The 22,500-nt window shown below is 37.3% G+C and overlaps 3 protein-coding genes across 6 annotated transcripts in view; 1 reads left to right on the plus strand and 2 right to left on the minus strand.

Moving 5' to 3' along the window:
- phactr1 (phosphatase and actin regulator 1) overlaps positions 1–18,160 on the plus strand; it is a 66,585-nt gene extending 48,425 nt beyond the window's left edge. For all 4 annotated transcript variants that reach the window (XM_056481770.1, XM_056481768.1, XM_056481767.1 and 1 more), the window contains exons 8-13: positions 1–84; positions 6,432–6,487; positions 6,581–6,642; positions 10,489–10,629; positions 11,585–11,661; positions 14,425–18,160. The exon at positions 1–84 is cut by the window's left edge and continues 73 nt beyond it. In XM_056481770.1, the coding sequence (XP_056337745.1) occupies positions 1–84; positions 6,432–6,487; positions 6,581–6,642; positions 10,489–10,629; positions 11,585–11,661; positions 14,425–14,440 (436 nt within the window). In that variant the 3' untranslated portion in view covers positions 14,441–18,160. The remainder of the gene's footprint in view (positions 85–6,431; positions 6,488–6,580; positions 6,643–10,488; positions 10,630–11,584; positions 11,662–14,424) is intronic.
- Positions 1–22,500, minus strand: part of ctsbb (cathepsin Bb) — a 245,400-nt gene that overhangs the window by 55,478 nt on the left and 167,422 nt on the right. The gene's annotated exons all lie outside the window — the stretch shown is intronic.
- Positions 22,433–22,500, minus strand: part of tbc1d7 (TBC1 domain family, member 7) — a 19,762-nt gene continuing 19,694 nt past the window's right edge. Inside the window, exon 8 of the mRNA XM_056481772.1 lies at positions 22,433–22,500. This exon is cut by the window's right edge and continues 1,340 nt beyond it. The gene's annotated coding sequence lies outside the window, so the exon portion shown is untranslated.

The following is a 22,500-nucleotide window of genomic DNA, read 5'->3' on the forward strand; positions in this document are numbered from 1 at the left end:
GCTGGAGGATAAAAACATCCTGCCCATGATGAGCGACCAGGAGAGACTCGAGTCCAGACAGCAGATCGGCACCAAACTCACCCGGTCAGAAGAACACACACTCACATAGTTCACTGAAACTAAAACTGAAATCCTCTACAGGATATTTTTGTTGCTTGAAACAAATGTTAATGTTAAATATTTTAAATTAATAAAAATATGTACTGCACTAGATTCCAGCAACACGCAATTTGTCTGTCAGCACAACACATGAGGCGTTTAAATAGCACACACTGCACTCCCAATAAAGGTGCGGTGTGTAAGTGACACCCAGTGGTTGAACTAGGTATTGCACACCTGGTTCAAAACACACAGAAGGGCAGGTTGCCAGATTGACGATACCAACAGAAGTGTGCCTGTCGAGCCTAAAGGCTGATTTAAGTCGTGTTCTAAATAAAAGCAACGACACGCATTAGAAGGAATATTTTCCATAATAAAAGGAGTTTTTGTCCTAATCAACACCTGAAATTAATATTTTATAAGCTATTTCTGACAGCTGAACAACAGAAAACTGATAATGTTCAGTTCGAGTACACCTCATGTGCTTTTCTCAGTGTTAAATGCTTATAATGTGAGTCTGAATGCCAGGGCCGGCCCAAGCCTTCAGGGGGCCCTAAGCAGGATTTTAGTTGGGGCCCCGTTGGTGCAAACAATGTGACAAATTATCATTGATCCTTGATTATTCGCACACTGTAAATTTAAAACATGCATTATCGATTTTATTTGCTGTAGTTGTGTTACTTAAATCATAAAATATGTTTAAAGACAATTCCAAATATTATACTGCAGAAACAACTGCCTACTGATCAACTGCCTATTGATGCCACAAAACTAAACAATTAGACACAAAACATTAATCTAAGCTGTAATTAATGTTGACAGAAACAAAAACAGTTGGAAGTAGCCAATAGCATACTTATTATTATTATTATTATTATTATTATTATTATTATTCAGTCACAAAACGCTGCCAAACAGTCAAAAATAGTGACAATAAAAATAGTTTTTTTTAAATGGATAAATGTTAACATAAATGCATTTTGTAGTTCAAATAGCTTAAAACTATTTACATCAAATTCAAATTAAATCAGGAAGCATTTTGTAGACATATTCGCATATAGCATATTACTAAATATCTAGAAAAAAAAACTCAGTTTTCATAAATAATTATAAATTAAGTGCATTTTTTTCTGTAAAGTGAACAAATTAATCCACCAATGAGATAAGTAAAATAATCTTATTTAAAACCAAAAACAATATTCTTTTATTTACCCTAATTGGCAGATTATTGAGCTTTTTTATGAAAAAAAAAAACACATAATTTTGACTAAAAATCTGTCTAGAAAATGTTTATTGGTTAAATTTTTTTTATATATTTGGACTAGACAAAAAAAGAAGAAAGAAAATCATTTTTGCAGTGTATTTACCATCCATAGTTCATGGCTGTGTAATAAGAAATTTGAAACAAATGTATAAATCAGAAGCTTATTTTTTATCACCAAGTTTATGAAGCGTTTTGCTGCACTGTTGCTTCAATCACGATATCAGTGATTATGCGATAAATCAACAGAAAACCAATCACAAATATATCATGAAAAAAATGCATCAAAAATGAAAAAAAAATTATAAAAAAATGCAAAAAGGAAAAAGTGCATCAAAAGGCTTTCTAGTTTTCTGTAAACTTAAAACAACTTGATGAACTTATTTTATGAAAACATGGAAACTTTTTTATGCTTAGCTCTGGTTTATTTTGAATAAACAATCATGCATTAAATATTTGTAATATTTTTAATGCATTAATATTTTTTCTTTAACTGATCAGAATGCTCTGAGAGGTGAGAACAGACTCCTCTGATCGCGTATGAAGTTTTCGGCAGTGGAGAACATCAGTTATTTACTCATCTATTTAAAAAGATTTTTTAATTACTCTAATATTTTAGCCAAAATACCATCTACAAGACTTTGCCAAAATCTGTAAGGCTTAAATAAACGCAAGGCCTTTTAAATTTTATGTTCACCCCCTATTGATATCTTTATCTAATACATATTTGGCGGAATTAAAATGTTTGAGCACATTTAAGTCACAGCACCGCCCGCGGGCACGCGCGAGCAATATAGCGAAGTGAAAGCGCGTCTGTGAGGAAGAAACTAGCGGAAAATTCGGGGGAGCTGGATGTCTGAAACACAAATACCTTGGTCCAGCTTGGACAGAAGAATATCCGTATGCCTGAGATTTCCACCATTGCAATGGCTCACCTGTCAGCTGTTTACATGACGCCGGTGTGTCTCTGATGATCTGCTGTTATGGGAAGCGCCTGGTGGTGGCTGAGTGTACTGTATTTAAAGCGGTAATATGTTGCAGTCAGTGTGAAAGACTGATTAATTAATTCATATCTTTTGTAAATTTAGATAAGTATAGATACTTGGCGCCAGAGTATGTATCGCGGCCGGAAATAACATGATAAATGGGCATATGTTTTGTCCCACCCCTTATCCATAACCCAACAAACAAACATAAAACGAAAAGTCACTCATTCATTTCGTGCACTCTTGGGGGCCCCCTGGTGGCCACGGGGCCCTAAGCAGCCGCTTAGTTCGCTTATGCCTTGGGCCGGCTCTGCTGAATGCCATTTCACAACACATTTATTGCTGTACTACTAAAGGCAGCAGCAGATAGTTCACCTCAGATCTGGACAATAAAATAAACCATCTGAAACTGATCTTCAGAACTGTGACTCCGTGTAAATCAACACATATCAGTGATTCAGCATCTACATTTAATCGTGTTATAGAGGTTTAATATGTATTCATTATGCTGTTTCACCGTCAGCTATTCGCGTGTAAATAGTCGCGTGAACATTTGAGTTTACTTGCTTTATTCGCACATCAAACCCCGCTTCATTCGCATGTCAAATCCACTTTATTCGCGCGGCAAATTCACTTCAGAACAGACGCAGATTTGCTTGATGGGCAGGGCTTCTGTCTGCCCAGTGACTCTAGCTTCGTTGCTAATTGGCTAACATGGATTTTATTGAGAAAATAACAGTGTTTATGTGCTTTATGAAGGCTGAAAAACAGCGTCGATACGTTTAGGATCGTGTCTGAGTCCACTAGATCCTTTCAGAGGTGCATCCAGCTCTGTGAGCTCATAAACTCCTCCAGAAACTGAACCTGGATGATGGAAGCTTTCAGCGGTGCTTCTGACTGAGCCGAGCCCAGTTGGATGAACTGTTGTCAGTGTAGGCAGGAGGATTTTCCCCTGGGATACCAACAGGCGCTACGTCACAGTCACACCCCCACAAGAGCAAGCTTCTGATTGGTTAACGCGGCGTGAATATCCGCTGAAGTTCAGATTTTCGAACTCGAGTGATTTGCACGTTAAGTTGCATCATTCGCGCCACGATTTTCACGCGTATCGCGCCACAGGATCTCTATTTGCGCCTTTGCATTGACTTCACATGTAAATCACTCACGCTTGACGCTTCTTCCGCGTCTGGTGTGAACACAGCATTAGATTATAAACCTTACCATATGGCTGGAGTGCAGTGAGTGCACTATTCTGTGCTTCTGATTGGCTGTGTTTACATTTCTGTTGTGTTTCATCTGGTGCAAACAGCCTGATTACTTATCACTGTGTATCTCGTCACGTAGCGTGTTGTTTGGACACGGGGTTACAATGTAACCGGCTCGCCTAATGTTTACACTCGTAATGTTTATATTATTATTTGCTAATTAATAACCTCTGAATCTGCGTCTCATTTTGGAGTCTGCTACTGTCCACTAGAGGTCACATTTCGGTCAAGGACACATACTTTTAGAGCCTTCCTCACTGAATGAATGAAATTTACTGTTTTCCAGCAAGGCAACCCGGAATGCTGACATATAATTGGCTAAACTGGCAGTGGGCGGGTTAAATAACCAAAACAAAGGCAGCCGTTCCGGCTTGTAATGTACATGTTCAAAGCAGAATATTTGACTTCAGCATTGTTTCTCAGATAAACACAATGTCCACTGAGCATGATTCTGAAATATCTGCCATCATATGATGGTGTTTTTATGCTTTAGAAGAGTTGGAAATTTACACACAGCACCTTTAACACTCAATAACATCATTAATAGGCTACTGAGTGACTGATGTCACAGTTTTGACTTTCATTTGCAAAGCGTCTAGTTATTTTATTTTCGAGATCTGAGGTGAACTATCTGCTGCTGCTTTCAGTAGTACGGCAATAACCATCATGTAAAATGATATTTAAACGCACATTGGTAGCATCTAACACTGAATAAAGCCCATAATCAGTACCTGAGGTACAAATGCTCTTCAAGAAGCTTCTCATAGATTTTCATTTGATCCATATAAGACATGTGGCACTCGAGCGGCAACCTCCCGCTCTCCCTCATGAAGCAAATACAGAAGAATCTGAAACTGCAATTCATGGAACTTCCACTAGTCCTGGCTCCATAATAGAGCAGATTTCTATTGAGCCCACTGTTAAAATGGCCGACTTTACAGCAGAAAAAAAGGTGTTTACAGCCTGGTACAAAGAACGACTTGGTGCATATAGCTATTATTACCCTCCATGACAACTGTGAGGGGGGGGGGGGGGGGGATGAATTTATTCATAACTCATCCATTTGGTTTATATTAGGTTATAATAAGTCTGCATAATTAAGGGCGTGGCCACTTGAGTGACAGCTAGGTCGCGCTGGTCATCACTTCACCTCAGCTGAATCCGGCTGATTAGCCGCTGAACTCGGCATATTCATCGTATATTTGGGTTGTTTTATGTTTCTTTACACACTCAGTTGCGTTTAGGAATTATTTCCTACAATTATCAGATGATATGAGATGCTGTGTGCACTTTATTGTGCTCACAAACCATTCACATGGCCTCCATTTCCCAGGTGAGGAAATTATATGCTTGTATACCATCTCTATAAATGTATATGTTTTATTTAAGATCATTTATATTGTTCTTTAGATCTGTAATGCGCTCCAGAATGTGACAGATTGATTAGCTGTAGGCTCTAGAACAGTCATCTGAAGCGTTGTCATACAGTGTTATGCTGGAGTTTATCAATAGTCTTGCATTTACTAACACACATTATATCTGAAGTGTTTGGACGTATTTCGCATTTTCCTCCTGTTGAAAACGTCATAAGAACAATGCTTAGTGGCTCATTGTGTTACAACAGTGTTTTTAAAAGACTAAACACTTTATTAATATAGTAAACAACCAAGCACATGTGTTCAGAACACAAACGAGTCGCAGGTAATGAAGTATTAAGAGTTTCTCCAAAAGAAAAGCCTGTCGGAGCAAAATGCTAGCAGGTGTCTGTAGCTCCACCTCTTCGCCCTTGTTTGGTATCCCCCGGTCAGTGCAATGATGTGCGAACAAAATGGCGACGGTTGGCCACGTCTACTTGTAGCTTTTTTTATGTTCTTCAGAAACCTACGGGTGACTTCACGGATACTACGTTGATTGATTGATTGATTTTATTTGACAATTCTAACAAAAATATCCAAACAAGTCCAGTCAGACCAATTCATACATTATTTCAAAAACTGTCGAGGATAAAGTAAACAAAAAAGCCACAGGCTTATTTCCATTGTGGTCCTCGATATTCTTTAAAATTGAACGAGCAAATCATAAATGGAGTGCAAACATCATCAGCTCAGCGACTCGGCACAATAAAATCCTCAACTTCAACTGTAAAACAACCACTATTTAATTCCCCTTTTAAAAACACTCTCAATTTGAATCTCTTTAAAAATCGTGGGCAAAACATTCCAAGCAGCAGAGCTCGTACATAACAAAGAATTTCTACCTGATTCACTCCTAAATCTAAATGGGTAAATGTCCCTGCTACACGCTCTTGTAGAATGACAATGTACCTCACTAACCATCACTAATTTTAAAAATTTGACCCTATTCTCAACTTTTAAAACATTACTTTGGCTATAATGTTCATTATTTAAATGTGTCAGTGGAGTTACTTTCATAACAATTCTACACAACTTATTTTGGGCCGTCTGCAATTTATTTGTCATGTTTATAGAACAACCGCTGTACCAAAAAGCTGCAGCATAGTCAAAGTATGGCTGCTCATACTTCATATTTGCTGTTCATATCTTTCACAGTCTATAGTGGCACTACAGTGTTCACTGTGAGCTCAATGTCCTATGCTGATCTTCCCTCTCTCTCTGCTCCCCACACTATCCTGTCTGTATCTCCACTGTCCTATAACATTAAAGCTGAAAACCCCTAAAAAGTATGACAAACATTGAATAAAAATGCACTTCACTGGACCATTAGTACAACAATAGCAGTGGTTTGGATTAGTGTTGTTTGTCCTCTAAGTGAAGTCTGTGTGTGTATGTGTGTGTGCAGGCGTCTCAGTCAGAGGCCGTCAGCAGAAGAGCTGGAGCAGAGGAACATCCTCAAACGTACGCATCTTCATCATCATCCTCCTTTTCTCAGTCAGTCTGCTTTCAAATGTGTGTGTGTTTGTGTGTGTTTACTGTTGTTTTCTGCTTCAGCTCGTAATGAGCAGGAGGAGCTGGAGGAGAAACGGGAGCTCAAGAAGAGGCTCTCCAGGAAGGTGAGATTAAATCAGAAACTGTGCGTGCGTGCGTGCGTGCTTGCGTGTGTGTGTGTGTATGTGTGTGTGGTCCTGGTATTAATCACGTTGTGGGCAAATAGCATATATTAGTAAATTTTTGACCTCGTGGGGACATTGCTTTGATCCCCCTGAGTAGTTCCACTCAGAATCTGTGCCCGCAGATTTTAAGGCCATCATTGAGTTTATTTATTTATTACGTAAATGTGTGTAAATATATGTTTATATTAATTTCAGTGATTATTAGGGATGCACTGATACCATTTTTTGAATCCGATCTTGATACCAAAATTCTGAGTATCAATCGATTCCGATCCCGATATTGTGTCATTTTTGTTTTTGTTTTGGTTAGCATATAATCTACTATATACATGGCTGCATAAGGGGCCGATCACAGCAAACACGCTCTTTGCGTTAAGACTGAGAGGTGCATCTTTTGAATGGTTTACTACCGTTTTGCTGTTGTGCGCTATGTGTGCTCGAGTGGAAAAAGCATGTTTACCTCAGTCGCGTCTTTTTCATTCTTCAATCAAATGAAAGCAGAGGCGGGGTTTCCTTAGAGGTGACAGCAGTGTTGTCAAGACAACTACGCCGAGCTTTTAATGATGGAGGAGAGACTTGTGGTCGCTGTTTTAAGTCACTCAAACCTGTATAACTTTACAAATCTTGAATATCATAATGCTTTTAAAAATTACAATTATAACAACATTGACAGCAACACTCGCGCACAATACAGCTCGGCTGATTCAGTCTTTCCCAGTGACATATAAAAGAGCACTGCGCATCTTTTTTCTTGTCATCAATAAAGGCAGTGCGGTGCACCTTGCGCTTTTGGAATGGAAAAGCTCGTGCATTATCTGTAACGTGCAACCACACGTGCCTACAGATGTGTTTTGTCAAAGAAGCAAAATAAAAGAAGGATTTCTCTGGTCACAGATTGACACAGACGAGTTGACGAACCAGCGCTGATGCTGATGGCCTCTGTGCTGCCTGGAGCCGCGTTATAAACTCAACAAATAGGCTATAGATGATTTAGTGTAGGCTACAACCAACAAATCAACCTTTTTCCATTTGGAAAATTACAGATATTAACAGTTATTAACAGTTCTTCTATAATATACATTTTTAAATAGCCCACATAGCCGAATCTACCAATCAAACAAATACAAATTTTTCTTGATTTTTGCATGAACTTCGCACCAAACTGAGGCTTTCATTTTACAGCTTATAAAACATGTATGCAAATTAATGCAATATCATATGTGAACAACAAAATTGTTATATGTTATGTAGTAGCCAATACTTTACAAAAAGTCAACATATGAGCTTTACAGCTCAATTGTCTTTCATTACACACAGTGCGCACAGATGAACCATGAGTGAGACAGAGGAAATAAGTCATGATCATAATTAAAACATAGTCTTTAAACTAATGACTTCTGTTAAACATGTTGACAGAGGTTTTGTAATATAATACTAACAGCAGAGCGTTAATTAAATGCATATTTTCCATGGAGCGATCTATTTGAGGTAGCCTGATATTTTTCTTTGACAGAAGAAAAAAACATGATTGGACACACAGCATATGCCGGTTCTTAAAAAGCCTTCAGTCAGTGTTTTCATTTTGTAATCTACTGTAAGCTTGTCATTTAAGTGAAAGATCTAGAGCAGGATTTATTTTATTCTGTTTGATTAGTTTATTCTGTTTTACTATGCTGCTGAAAACACTGCAGGTGCGTGAAGATGCTCTGTTATGTTCTGTATGCTGTTCGCATGTTAAATACATCAGTTATTTAATGTGACACACAAAATAGGCACGTCAATAATTTTTTTTATTAGGCAAGGCAAGTTTATTTCTATAGCACATTTCATACACAGTGGCAATTCAAAGTGCTTTACATAAACAGGAATAAAAGAAACAATTATAAGAGAAATAAAAACCAATAATAGAAATGGTAAAAATAAAATAAAATAAAAGCAGATAAAAAGCAGAGAAAAACATAGTAGTTCGATCTTTGGGACGTAGCACAGTGCTCATTCAGTAAAGGCACAGCTAAACAGATGTGTTTTCAGTCTTGATTTGAATGTGTCTAATGTTGGAGCACATCTGATCATTTCTGGAAGCTGATTCCAGCAGCGAGGGGCGTAGTAGCTGAAAGCCGATTCACCCTGCTTTATTAAGCAATATTTTAATATTAATCGGTTAACATTCGGTTAACGAGCGGCGGTTGTCAGTTGGCAAAATTCACCGAAATGAGCAGCTTCTATAACTCTGGAGCTAAACTCAAATATTATATCATCATTAGTAAAAAATAACAGACCTATAGGTATACATGACAGACGACACAATCTAACTAAAACATGCTTGCTGTAAACTAGGCTACATTATTTGAGCATTCGATGTGATATTGTCTTTTCCTTTTTAATATTAAGGTTTTTCTTTGAAATCTGCTATAGGCTACTGTTGACATCGTTGATAAAATAATCAGCCTTTTATTAAATGTATTAATTTTATTAAATTAAAGCCTGATATTTTCCTGCAGGTTTGATGCAGACTAAACTAAACCGTTTGAGGCCAGTTTTACTTAATAATCCCTCTCTAAATCTCGCCGTGAGTGAGACGGAGAAAGTTCAAAACAAGGACTGCTGATATGCTTCAGCTCCAAAACACAAACTGCTCTGTTAAATAAAATATGAATATAAATAAAATGACAGTGAAATCTTCACAGTTTCAGAGTCGCCTATATTAGGCTCAATAATTGTCTGTTAATGACAATCCATATTGCACTGTCAGTTTCACTTTTATTAATTTAATCAGCTACTTTGACCACAATGAGCCAGGCTTTACAAACTATTCGCAGCACTGAAAGTATTCCCCTCGGTAGAATAAACTCAGGTTGAAGGATGAGAGAACAAACTCATTGTGAGAATAAACTTACGGAGCGGCGCACGTCGCGTCTGCGCATGCAGCTGGCATGTGAATGAAAGCGCTTGATGCATCAGAGACACAGTGCACAGCCATCTGGTACCTGCAGACATTTGCAAAACAGCAGCTTAAATGGAAGAAATGAGTGCGCTGAGGATCCGTCCAATGTATTATTGAGGCTTTTCTAATTTAAAGTTTCAGGTAGGCCTACTTTGTGTGTGAAGAGCAGGTATTAACCCTCTCTACTCCAGTGTTGTGAATGCGATCTGATCTAACAGTCACAGCGCAACATGATGTAGAAACAGCAATGATCTCGATGTTGCAGGTCAAGATGAACCCGTTTAATGCAGAACTAAATGCATTTCTCCACTGATTATTTATATTAACAGAAACAATTAGTCTTGGAGAAAGTTCTTCCTGTTGTCATGAACAAGACATGCAGTTTGAATTGTGAATGAATGGAGGAGGAGTGACAGGAGCAGCGGAGGGAAGCGCTGAACTGAACATGAATTTAAGCATGTGAATCTTCATCTGTACTACACATTAAACTATAGAAAGCTTCAGAACATTTGGGATATAGTAGCCTACATGACAACGTTCTAGTGCCTTATAATAGGTTACCTTAATGGCTTTTGTTGGCTTATAAACACAGAATATAATGCATGTGCAAGATTTGGATCGGTACCAGCTGGCCGAGACCCGATCCAGCAAAAATATGCGGTATCAAACCGAAATCCGATCCAAGTATTGGGATCAGTGCATCCCTACTTATTATTATTAACTAATATGCAAATGTTTGTATTATTTAGTTACACACACATATATATATATATATATATATATATATATATATATAATTTGTGTGTGTACATGAGTGACGGTTGTCGGTTGTGTTTTGTCAGCTGAGTCAGAGACCCACTGTAGAGGAGCTCCGAGAGGCTAAAATCCTCATCCGCTTCAGTGATTATGTGGAAGTGGCAGAAGCTCAGGATTACGACCGGCGAGCAGACAAACCCTGGACCAGACTGACCGCTGCTGATAAGGTCAATCGCCTGCTGCTTTACCAGCAACACTAATCATACAATTACAAAAACACCATTCAACTAACCATAGACCTCGCTGATTTAAAAATAAATATAATATATATTTTATCCAGTTATAATTGTAATAAAGTGGAATTTTCTTTAATATAATCATAATTGATTTAATCATAATATCATAATATAACAATGACGTTTGTAATGATCAAATTATAAATGTTTATATACAATATATATTATATATATGTGTATATATATATATGTATATGTGTATATATATATATATATATATATATATATGTATATGTATATGTGTATATATATATATGTATATGTATGTGTGTATATATATATATATATATATATATATATATATATATATATATTCAGAATTGCAGGTACATTTCTTACCTTTTGCATTCATTTTATTTAATCTGGAATGATATACAACAAATGTAATTAATCCATTATTAATGCAAAATAATTCTAAATGTTACATGTTTAACGAATAATTAGACTTAATTATTAGATGATGAGAACCCTAAATGCACATACAAACATTGTTTTTGAGAGATAACTTGATATAATTAGTGTTTTTATTGCGAAGTCTTTCATTAAAGTTTTAGTTTTTGACAAACGTAGCTTATTTCATTCATAAATCAGCCCTATGTTTACTATTTTTGCAGTTTTTTCCCCATTGTGAAACATTACAAACAAAAACAGCATACCTAAAACTCTTTTAAAAACTACAGTTAAATTGATCATTTTAATTGAGAATAAATATATGTGTGTTTTACACAAATCATTCAACCCTGAGCATTTCCTCTCTACCTATTCTTACATAAAAAGCCGAGGCCTGATGACTTGACTGCTTAAGAGAGTGACTTTATCAGTTTATTGTCTCACAGCGAGGCTGATTCTGCTTGGTTTTGAGTTTTGTGTATTTTGTCTCTTACAGGCTGCCATACGCAAAGAGCTCAACGAGTTCAAGAGCTCAGAAATGGAGGTTCACGAGTCCAGTCGACATCTAACCAGGTCAGACACACACACACACACACAGTGGTTTGTTTTATTTATTACAGATGTCCAGTTACTATTTAATAAAAGTTCATACTTAGCTGTTCTGTTTCTGCAAATATGTACACTTTAAAAAACTAAACTACAAACTCTAGATTTATTTGATTGTAAATTTGTTGAGCTTTTCTTGAGCTCAAGATGTAAAGACGTACAGTTACTTTCTGATAGAGTGGTGTGAAAAGGGGTTTGCATTTGTGTTGCAACATCATGCAGGTTTTTATTATTAAGAGAAAACAATCAAGCGTACTCCATAATTTGCAGCGAGTCTGTTCCAGCACTGTGGAGGAGTTTTGGCCCACCAATCTTTGCTGAATTGTTGTAATTCTGCCACATTGAAGGATTTTCCAGCATAAACTGCCTTTTTAACCCTTGTGTATTGTTCAAATCAACTACCCTTTCGTTATGTTAGTGGCTGTTTTGCCTCATTTTCCCTGTTGGGATTAGGGCTGCTCGATTATGGGAAAATCATAATCACCATTATTTTGGTCATAATTATAATCACAATTATTCAAAGCGATTATCAGCTGAAGTCAGAATTATTCGCCCTCCTGTGAATGTTTTTTATTATAAATATTTCCCAAATGATGTTTAACAGATTCAGGAATTTTTCACAGTATTTCCTCTAATATTTTTTCTTCTTATTTGTTTTATTTCAGCTAGAATAAAAGCAGGTTTAAATATTTTGAAACCCATTTTAATGTCAATATTATTAGCCCCCTTAAGCAATATATATTTTCATTGTCTCCAGAATAAACCATCGTTATACAATGACTTGCCTAATTACCCTAACTTTACCCTAATTACCCTAGTTAAGCCTTTAAATGTCACTTTAAGCTGTATAGAAGTGTCTTGAAGAATATCTAGTCTAATATTATTTACTGTCATCATGACAAAGAGAAAATAAATCAGTTATTAGAGATGAGTTATTAAAACTATTATGATTAGAGATGTGCTGAAAATAAATCTTCTTTCTGTTAAACAGAAATTGGGGGGAAAGGGTTGTTAATAATTCAGGAGGGCTAATAATTATGACTTCAACTAGGCCACTCCAAGGCCTTTTAACTGCATGATGTGTTATCTTTGACTAATATTTCAATTAGTTTGATGATTTGAAACATTAAAAGTGTCACAAACCTGGAAAAAAAATTGTAGTAGTAAGAGGGCAAACACTTTTTCACACCACTATAGATAGATAGATAGATAGATAGATAGATAGATAGATAGATAGATAGATAGATAGATAGATAGATAGATAGATAGATAGATAGATAGATAGATAGATAGATAGATAGATAGATAGATAGATAGATAGATAGATAGATAGATAGATAGATAGATAGATAGATAGATAGATAGATAGATATGCTAAGTCTGTTTTTAATACATACTCAAAATCTGTGGAACAACAAATATAGCTCATTATATATCAACACAATGGAGGGTTTTTTCAGCATGAATCGCCTTTTTAAGGTCAAGCCAAAGAATGGGTTCAGGTCAGGACATTGACTAGGTCACTCCACAGTCTTTATACTGTATATATATAAAGGGCTTTACATTAACACCCGCCAAATGCGGGTAGATTTCAGCAGTGGCGGGTAAGATAGACACTCCCACTAGCCACTTTGGCTGGTTGAAAATAATTTCCCCAGATAATAATTCTTAAAAGGAGGGTACGACAATAAGGATGGTCCAATATGCATGCAAAGGCGATCTTAGAATTGAGAAGCAACATGACTGACAAAAATAATTGCATTCGCAACTTCGCACGAGCAAAGCAGGTGAATACCGAATGAGAGGATATTTGCTTGTTTTGACTCATTTAAAATTTGTGGCTAAGAATTAATTGTTTATGTTTGGTGTGGTCAGAGATAAATTTGGTAAATCCTTCATTTTAAGCTCTAAATATTATGTGAAATAAAAACTAACTGTAATACTATGAAACCATGAGCATTTGCTCTGATTATTGAGCTCATACACCACACACAATAAGTGAAATGAATGAGGAGGCATGTGGAGATAACGCAAAATCTAAATCAAGTCATTTCAGCAGGTCAAAGTCATATTTATGTGTATAAAATATATATTTACAACAATAAACTTGTGGCTAGTGAAAACGGCGAGTGGCTAGTAATGTTGGAAAACTACTAGCCACAGTGGCTGCTGATCAAAAACGTTCATGTCAAGCCCTGTGTGTATGTATGTATGTATGTATGTATGTATGTATGTATGTATGTATGTATGTATGTATGTATGTATGTATGTATGTATGTATGTATATATATAATTTATTTCTTTTTTAAACAGCATGATGTGAGATAGATAGATAGATAGATAGATAGATAGATAGATAGATAGATAGATAGATAGATAGATAGATAGATAGATAGATAGATAGATAGATAGATAGATAGATAGATAGATAGATAGATCGATTGATTTCCAGCGTGAACCACTTTTTAAGGTCATGCCAACCCATCTCAATTGGATTCAGATCAGGACTTTGACTAGGCCACTCCATAGCCTTCATTTATTTATTTATTTTTGACTAATGACTTTGACTAATATTGAAATTAGTTTGATGATCTGAAAAAATTTAAGGGGCAAATATACTCTTTTACACTACTGTAGACAGACAGACAGACCCTTTTTCACAGTACTGTAGATAGATGGATGGATTGTTATGGGATGTGTATCAGCCTCACAGACTTGTGTTCTCTGCAGGTTTCATCGGCCGTAGTGAATCTCTGTCAGACTTTACTGAGACACTGAACAACAGACTGAGCTGCTGCACATCTGATCTGGAATCAGCAGATGCCACTCTCATGGATTTACAGAAGCGACCCGATCTGTGGATATTTGTGCATCTTTTTTTTTTTTTTTTGACAAAAACTGACGTATTCTGTGCTCTTGGCCATGAGTTTCTCCTTTGGTCTGCCAGGCGATGATGGTTTTTACCACAGCAGATGTAGTTGATTTTATACTTGTGACGGAGACCAGTTCTTTTAGTTTTCAGAAACCGAAAAAAACACACACACAAGGGAAATGACTTTACTATCCACCCCAAACATCAACATCTTTTATCACACACTCTTTGTGCTTTAATTCTGAACATTTCTGCATCTGGACACACTCTTATTGCATTCAGATCCACAATAAACAGCAGATCTTTTGGTGACACTTTACAACAAGTTTGCATTTGTTAACATCTGTCAGCTAACAGTGGAGCATATTCAGAAACAGGGCTGTGCAATACTGACAGACGCTGCAGTATGGTTTATTTATATAATGATAATTCAATATTTTACTGACCGACACAAGACGCACACAAAAAAATTAGTGGGGGAAAACAATGGTGTTGCTGGGGGTTATTACAAGACTTGTGCACTTTTATGACTTGGAAAAAATCTATTATATTGTATTCAGTTTTTATGAAGTTGCCAAATATGGTTCTTCACCCAATAAAGGGTTAATGAGTGATTCACTGAATCATTCATTCAAATGATTCATTCAAAACAGCTGATTCATTTCTGAACAGGTCTTCATAAATAATCAGTTTAACTAATAATCACTGCTTCAGTATTAATGAATTTTTTAATATAAGTATATACATATTTTGTTATTAGCGTTTATTAAATTATTAAAGCATACATGGTTCTTCACCCTATAAAGGGTTAATCAATTCATAAACTCAATTCAATCAATTCATTCAAAAAGCGGGTCTTTATAAATCAGTTTTAATCATTCAAATTTAAAGGAACATTTGTGCAACACTGCTTTATTTCGTATATATATATATATATATATAAACTCACTGGCCACTTTATTAGGTACACCTTACTAGTAACAGGTTCCAGTTGCCTTCAGAACTGCCTTAATCCTTCATGTCAGAGATTCAACAAGCTACTGGAAATATTCCTCAGAGATTTTGCTCCATATTGACATGATAGCATCACACAGTTGCTGCAGATTTGTCGGCTGCACATCCATGATGCCAATCTCCCGTTCCACCACATCCCAAAGGTGCTCTATTGGATTGAGCTCAGGTGACTGTGGAGGCCATTTGAGTACAGTGAACTCATTGTCATGTTCAAGAAACCAGTCTGAGATGATTCACGCTTTATGACATGGTGCGTTATCCTGCTGGAAGTAGCCATCAGAAGATGGAGACACTGTGCTCATAAAGGGATGGACATGGTCAGCAACAATACTCAGGTAGGCTGTGGCGTTGACACGATGCTCAATTGGTACTAATGGACCCAAACGGGGGAAAAGAATATCCCCCACACCATTACACCACCACCACCAGCCTGAACGCTGATACAAGGCATGATGGATCCATGCTTTCATGGTGTTGAGGCCAAATTCTGACCCGACCATCTGAATGTGGCAGCAGAAATGGAGACTCGTCAGACCAGGCAACGTTTCTCCAATCTTCTATTGTCCAGTTTTGGTGAGCCTGTGTGAATTGTAGCCTCAGTTTCCTGTTCTTAGCTGACAGGAGCGGCACCCGGTGTGGTGGTCTGCTGCTGAAAATCCCAGTAGATCAGCAGTTTCTGAAATACTCAGAGCAGCCCGTCTGAACAACCATGCCACGTTTAAAGTCACCTAAATCCCCTTTCTTGCTCGCTTTGAACTGCAGCAGATCGTCTTGACCATGTCTACATGCATTGAGTTGCTGCTATGTGATTATGGCGGATTAGAAATTTGCGTTAACGAGCAGTTGACCAGGTGTACCTAATAAAGTGGCCAGTGTGTGTATATATATATAAAATTCTAGCAAATATCATCCTAAAAAAAAGGTTAACGATTGATTCAATAAATTGTTCTGTCAATCGATTCATTCAAAAGAGCTGATTCATTTCTAAACGTTTTTTTCCCCTTATCGGGAGAACATCCACAATTACAGAATGTTTTCAAATATATAATAAAGATCCTCTACATTTTACTTGCATATAAAATTAAAACGTTTCCTTCTATAATTATCGAGAAAGGTGTTTTTATGTGTTTAGTTTAAAAACAGATTCAAATTTCGAATCCAAAATAAAAATGTGAGCACCTCTGCTTTATTTCTAAATAATAATGCTGCGGCACACTTGAGTTTGAGCTTGTGAAATTCTGTCGTACAGCACTGTGAAAAGGAGCAGGAATAAACAAGATGATTAGACGTGTAAAAAAAAAAGCAAGCGATTGCTCCATATTTGAAATATCTGTCCAGAAAGATCATGTTTTGATCTTCGATTGGTCTGACGCAGTCACATGATGTGATCTCGCAGGTCAGAGTTCACCAAGCTTGAACTTTCCAACACGATGAACTGCGAAACTTGACGCACAACCTTGCGTTTCCGGTCTGACGCATTTGCCTGCGTATGAATAGACGTCTATGGGAAGAAGAGTGCAGTGTGACCGCAGTAGGTAGTGCTCTCGCTTCACAGCAAGAAGGTCACTGGTTCGAGCCTCAGCTGGGTCAGTTGGCGTTTATGTGTGAAGTTCGCATGTTCTCCCCATGTTGGCGTAGGCTTCCTCCTTAGACATGCGCTATTGTCCTTAGTGTATGTGTGTGGATGGAAGTGTATGGGTGTTTACCAGTGATGGGTTGCAGCTGGAAGGACGTCAGCTGCGTAAAACATATGCTGAATAAGTTGGCGGTTCATTCCGCAGTGGGGACCCCAGATTAATAAAGGGACTAAGCTGAAAACAAAATGAATTAATGAAAAATTGTACTAAAATTGAACATAAATTGCAATATTATTGTACTTGACTGATATTATATACTTCTAAAGCATTTATTAAAGCTAATTTCAGCATATCCACATTAAAAAGCAAGTGGTTCCTTTAATATCTTTCATAGGCGTGATAACAGTATTATGTTAACTAATGGCACTTTATTGATTAACACTACAGGGTTTCATTCATTCAAAACTAAAATCACTTTTATTGGCAAGTTAACACTAAGATTAGCTTTTTTGACTACATTTATTAGTCAATATAGTTTATCTGTTACCATTAGTTGATTTTTCATTAGCAAATGTTATGGCAAACTCTATTCCTCACTGTTAGTTCACGCTCCTGAATGCAGAAACTAATGTTAACAAATCAGACTTACTGTAAAATGTCACAGTGTTCATCAAAAACACTTTCAGCCAATGACAAGAGTGCACACCGAGTGCCACGCCCACCACCATTCCTGTCCAATCACAGAGGAGATGATCCTGATTGGCTGATGCTGAAGTTGAGTGACAGCAATAATGTGATCGAGAGTGTGCATGTGTTTTGTGTTTCTCATTGGTGCTCCACTGTCATGTGATCAAGGGCGTTTCCCTTTAAGCTCCGCCCACTGAACAGGGCGCTGCGGTGCCAAAATAAAACCAAAACACTGAATAATCTACATTCTGTTCTGTCACGCTTTACAATAAGGTTGGATTTGTTAACATGAAACAATGATGATACATCTACACTACCTGATTTGTCGTCTTGTGGTGGATCTCAGTTGTAAGAGCAACACATAATAACTTGACTTCTAGTTCTAGGTGGATTTCTCAGCTGAATCATCTGTTGATCTGCATCCCAATCATCACCAATACTGCAGAAGACCTACTGGAACCAGCATGGACCAAGATTCTGAGAGATATCAGTCAAGTTTGGTAAAGGAGAAATCATGGTTTGGGGTTCCATTCAGCATGTGGGTGTGCGAGAGATCTGCAGAGTGGATGATCAACATCAACAGCCTGAGGTATCAAGACATTTGTGCTGCCCATTACATTACAAACCACAGGAGAGGGCAAATTCTCCAGCAGGATAGCGCTCCTTCTCATACTTCAGCCTCCACATCAAAGCTCCTGAAAGCAAAGAAGCTGCTCCAGGATTGGCCAGCCCAGTCACCAGACTTGAATATTATTGAGCATGTCTGGGGTAAGATGAAGGAGGAGGCGTTGAAGATGAACACAAAGACTCTTGATGAACTCTGGGAGAACACTTTCTTCACCATTCCAGATGACTTTATTAATCAGTGATTTGAGTCATGTCAGAGATGTATGGATGCAGTCCTCCAAGCTCATGATGGAGTCAGACACAATATTCATTCTGTTTCCACTGCAGCATGAGCACATATTCTATACTGGACATTATTGAAGGTTCAGTGAGCAGACTTTAGTCTAAGCAGAGTCAGACCTTACTGTCCTAATGAAATCAGTCAAAATCAAGACATGATCAGATTTTATTGTGCTCAAATAAGCCTCATCTAGAGGCCTTTACCTTTCATATAAGACACTTCTGATACCATATGACCAACTAGAAGTCAAGATATTATTTACTGTTCCTAAAGCTTGGATAGGCCACAAGACTACTGTCAGATAGTGTGTATATATTAATAATAGTTGTTATTCAATGTTAATGCACTGTTAACTAACATGGACAAACAGTAAATAATATACTAAATTATTAGACGAAATCTTTATTTGAGTGCCGTTTTAAAGATTGTTTTGTTTTCTTCATTTTTGATGAACAGTTTTAATACAGTTTTAATACAATAATGCTAATAATTTAGCCTTTTATCTCCTATTAAAACATATAAAAACATCAACAGTGCATTCATTTAGTCTGAAACACATTAATTAGTGGAGTTTTATATATAGTAACATCATTTATTGGGTTGTTGCTAGATCAGATATGGATGTGGCCTGAAGTTAACGAGAATTATTTATGAAATTTCCAATTTATTGTATTTTATTAACGTCGACCCCGACTCTAAACCCCACCCGTCACAGTAATGTAAAACAGCAGTTGTACTGAGTATTATTTATGCTATCTATTAAATTACCCAATAAATAGTATTTTTTAACGTCTAGCCCAGGGATGGGCAAACTCGATCCTGGAGGGCCGGTGTCCCTGCATAGTTTTGCTCCAACCCTAATCAAACACACCTGCTTGTAGCTTTCTAGTGATCTTGAAGACACTAATTAGGGTGTTCAGGTGTGTTTGATTAGTGTTGGAGCAAAACTCTGCAGGGACACCGGCCCTCCAGGATCAAGTTTGCCCATGCCTGGTCTAGCCCCAGCTCAGCCGTCACAGTGCTGTAAACATATTAATTATTGTTATATAGTGCCATAAAAAATGCTGCTACATTAGTCTAGATCGGACCACGTATCCGATCTAGACTTTACCCATTTTACGTGACCCTAGACTCTAGTGTCACAAAAAAATGGGTAAAGTCTAGATCGGATACTAGAGCACGGGTGTCCAAACTTGGTCTTAGAGGGCTGGAGTCCTGCACAGTTTAGCTCCAACTTCCTTCAACACACCTGCCTGGAAGTTTTTTAGTATACACCATTTTGAGGGTTGCAAACAAAAACAATGGTCCCAACGCATTTCCTGTTTTACATTTTTAATTTCGAGAGCTTCCGAGAATCCAACAAGAGCCACATCTTGATATTGTTATGATCGCTGTTTTAACATTAAGATATGATTCAATAGCCTCTTGTTAGAGTTGATAACAGCAGCAAATGTTCATGTGCCAATGACATGACCACATTAAAATGGTCTATTTACCAGGGCTGCTCAACCCTGTTCCTGGAGATCTACCTTCCTGCAGACTTAGCTCCTACCCTTATCAAACACACCTGAAGCAATTAACTAGGACCTGAACAGCACTTGATAATCACAGGCAAGTGTGTTTTGATATGGGTTGCAACTGAATTCTGCAGGAAGGTAGATCTCCAGGAACAGGGTTAGCCACCCTGGGTCTATACCTAAAACGAGCTTGATTAGCTGCTTCAGGGGTGCTTAATTGGGGTTGGAACTAAAATATGCAGGACACCGGCCCTCCAGGACCAAGTTTGGGCACTAGAGAATAAAAAAAGTATACTATAGAGTTATAAAATAGTTTGATAACAAGCAGGAATTGTTCATGAGCCAATGACATGACCACATTGAAATGGTCTACTTACTAGGGCTGCTCAACCCTGTTCCTGGAGATCTACCTTCCTGCAGAGTTGAGCTCCTACCCTTATCAAACACACCTGAAGCAATTAACTAGGACCTGAACAGCACTCGATAATCACAGGCAAGTGAAATCTGCAGATCTTCAGGAACAGGGTTAGCCACCCTGGGTCTATACCTAAAACGAGCTTGATTAGCTGCTTCAGGGGTGCTTAATTGGGGTTGGAACTAAAATATGCAGGACACCGGCCCTCCAGGACCAAGTTTGGGCACTAGAGAATAAAGAAAAAGTATTTTATGAGTTAAAATAATTGATTTTTGTCAGAAATTATTACGATATTAAGCAAAGATCATGTTTAAGAAGATTTATCACAGTAAATATATCAAAACTCTATTTGTTTATTAGTAGTATGCACTGCTAAGAGCTTAATTTGATCAATTTTATAGGCCATTTTCTCAATATTTTGATCCTCATGAGTCACCAGCGTCACTTGTTATAAATATGACCATTGTAGTGGTTATATATATATATATATATATATATATATATATATATATATATATATATATATATATATATATATATATATATATATATATATATATATATATATATATATATATATATATTTATAAACACTTCGGTAAAGCGCGACATGGTGGCTCAGTGGTTAGCACTGTAACCTCAGAGCAAGAAGGTCACTGGTTCGAGTCCCAGTTGGGTCAGTAGGGTTTCTGTGTGGAGTTTGCATGTTCTCCCCGTGTTGGTTTGGGTTTCCTCTGGGTGCCCCGGTTTCCCCCCACAGTCCAAACACATGCGCTATAGTGGAACTGATTAACTGAATTGGCCGTAGTGTGTGTGTGTGTGTGTAAATGAGTGTGTATGGGTGTTTCCCAGTACTGGGTTACAGCTGGAAGGGCATTCGCTGTGTAAAACATGCTGGAATAGTTGGCGGTTCATTCCACTGTGGCGACCCCTGATGAATAAAGGGACTAAGCCGAATGAAAATTGATAAATGAATTAATGAATATTCACTCTGGTAAAGATTTGCATTAAACTCACATTTTACTTTAACTAACATGATGTAAATCGAGCTAAATTATTAGGCCTCCTGTGCAATTTTAATAAAATAATTAAAAAAAAAAAAAATATATATATATATATATATATATATATATAAACAAGGCAAAGAATTTTTATAGTAATTGTTATATTTTCCTACTGGAGAAAGTCTTATTTCATTTACCTTGGTTGGAATATATATTTAATTTCATTATTCATTTATTCCTTTGGCTTAGCCCCTTTATTCATCAAGGGTCGCCACAGTGGAATGAACCAGCAAATTTTCCAGCATATGTTTTATGCAGCGGATGCCCTTCCAGGTGCAACACAGTACTGGGAAACACCCTTACACACACTACGACTCATCAGTTCCCCTATAGCACATGTGATTGGATTGTGGGGGAAACCGGAGCACCCGGAGGAAACCCACACCAACACGGGGAGAACATGCAAACTCCACACAGAAACACCAACTGACCCAGCCGGGACTCGAACCAGTGACCTTCTTGCTGTGAGGCCACCATGTCGCCCCATCATTATTATTTTTTAATATAAACAAACTGCTAAGGTCAGCTTTGTTGATATTAGTTTGCAGTGCATTAACTAGTGAGACTCATTCTGAAAGCATTCAGGAGTACGCTTCATGTGTTAATGAAATCCTGCTGTAAGTCTTCATATTTTTACCTTTGATACTCGTTGGCAGGGCATTAAAGGAGAACTTCACCGTACAAATAGATTTATATGCATCTCTGTCTTTATTGATTGATTGATTTATTTACACTTGTTCTTTCCAGACCGAC

The sequence above is a fragment of the Danio aesculapii genome, chromosome 20 (assembly GCF_903798145.1).
Source record: "Danio aesculapii chromosome 20, fDanAes4.1, whole genome shotgun sequence".
Lineage (NCBI taxonomy): Eukaryota > Metazoa > Chordata > Actinopteri > Cypriniformes > Danionidae > Danio > Danio aesculapii.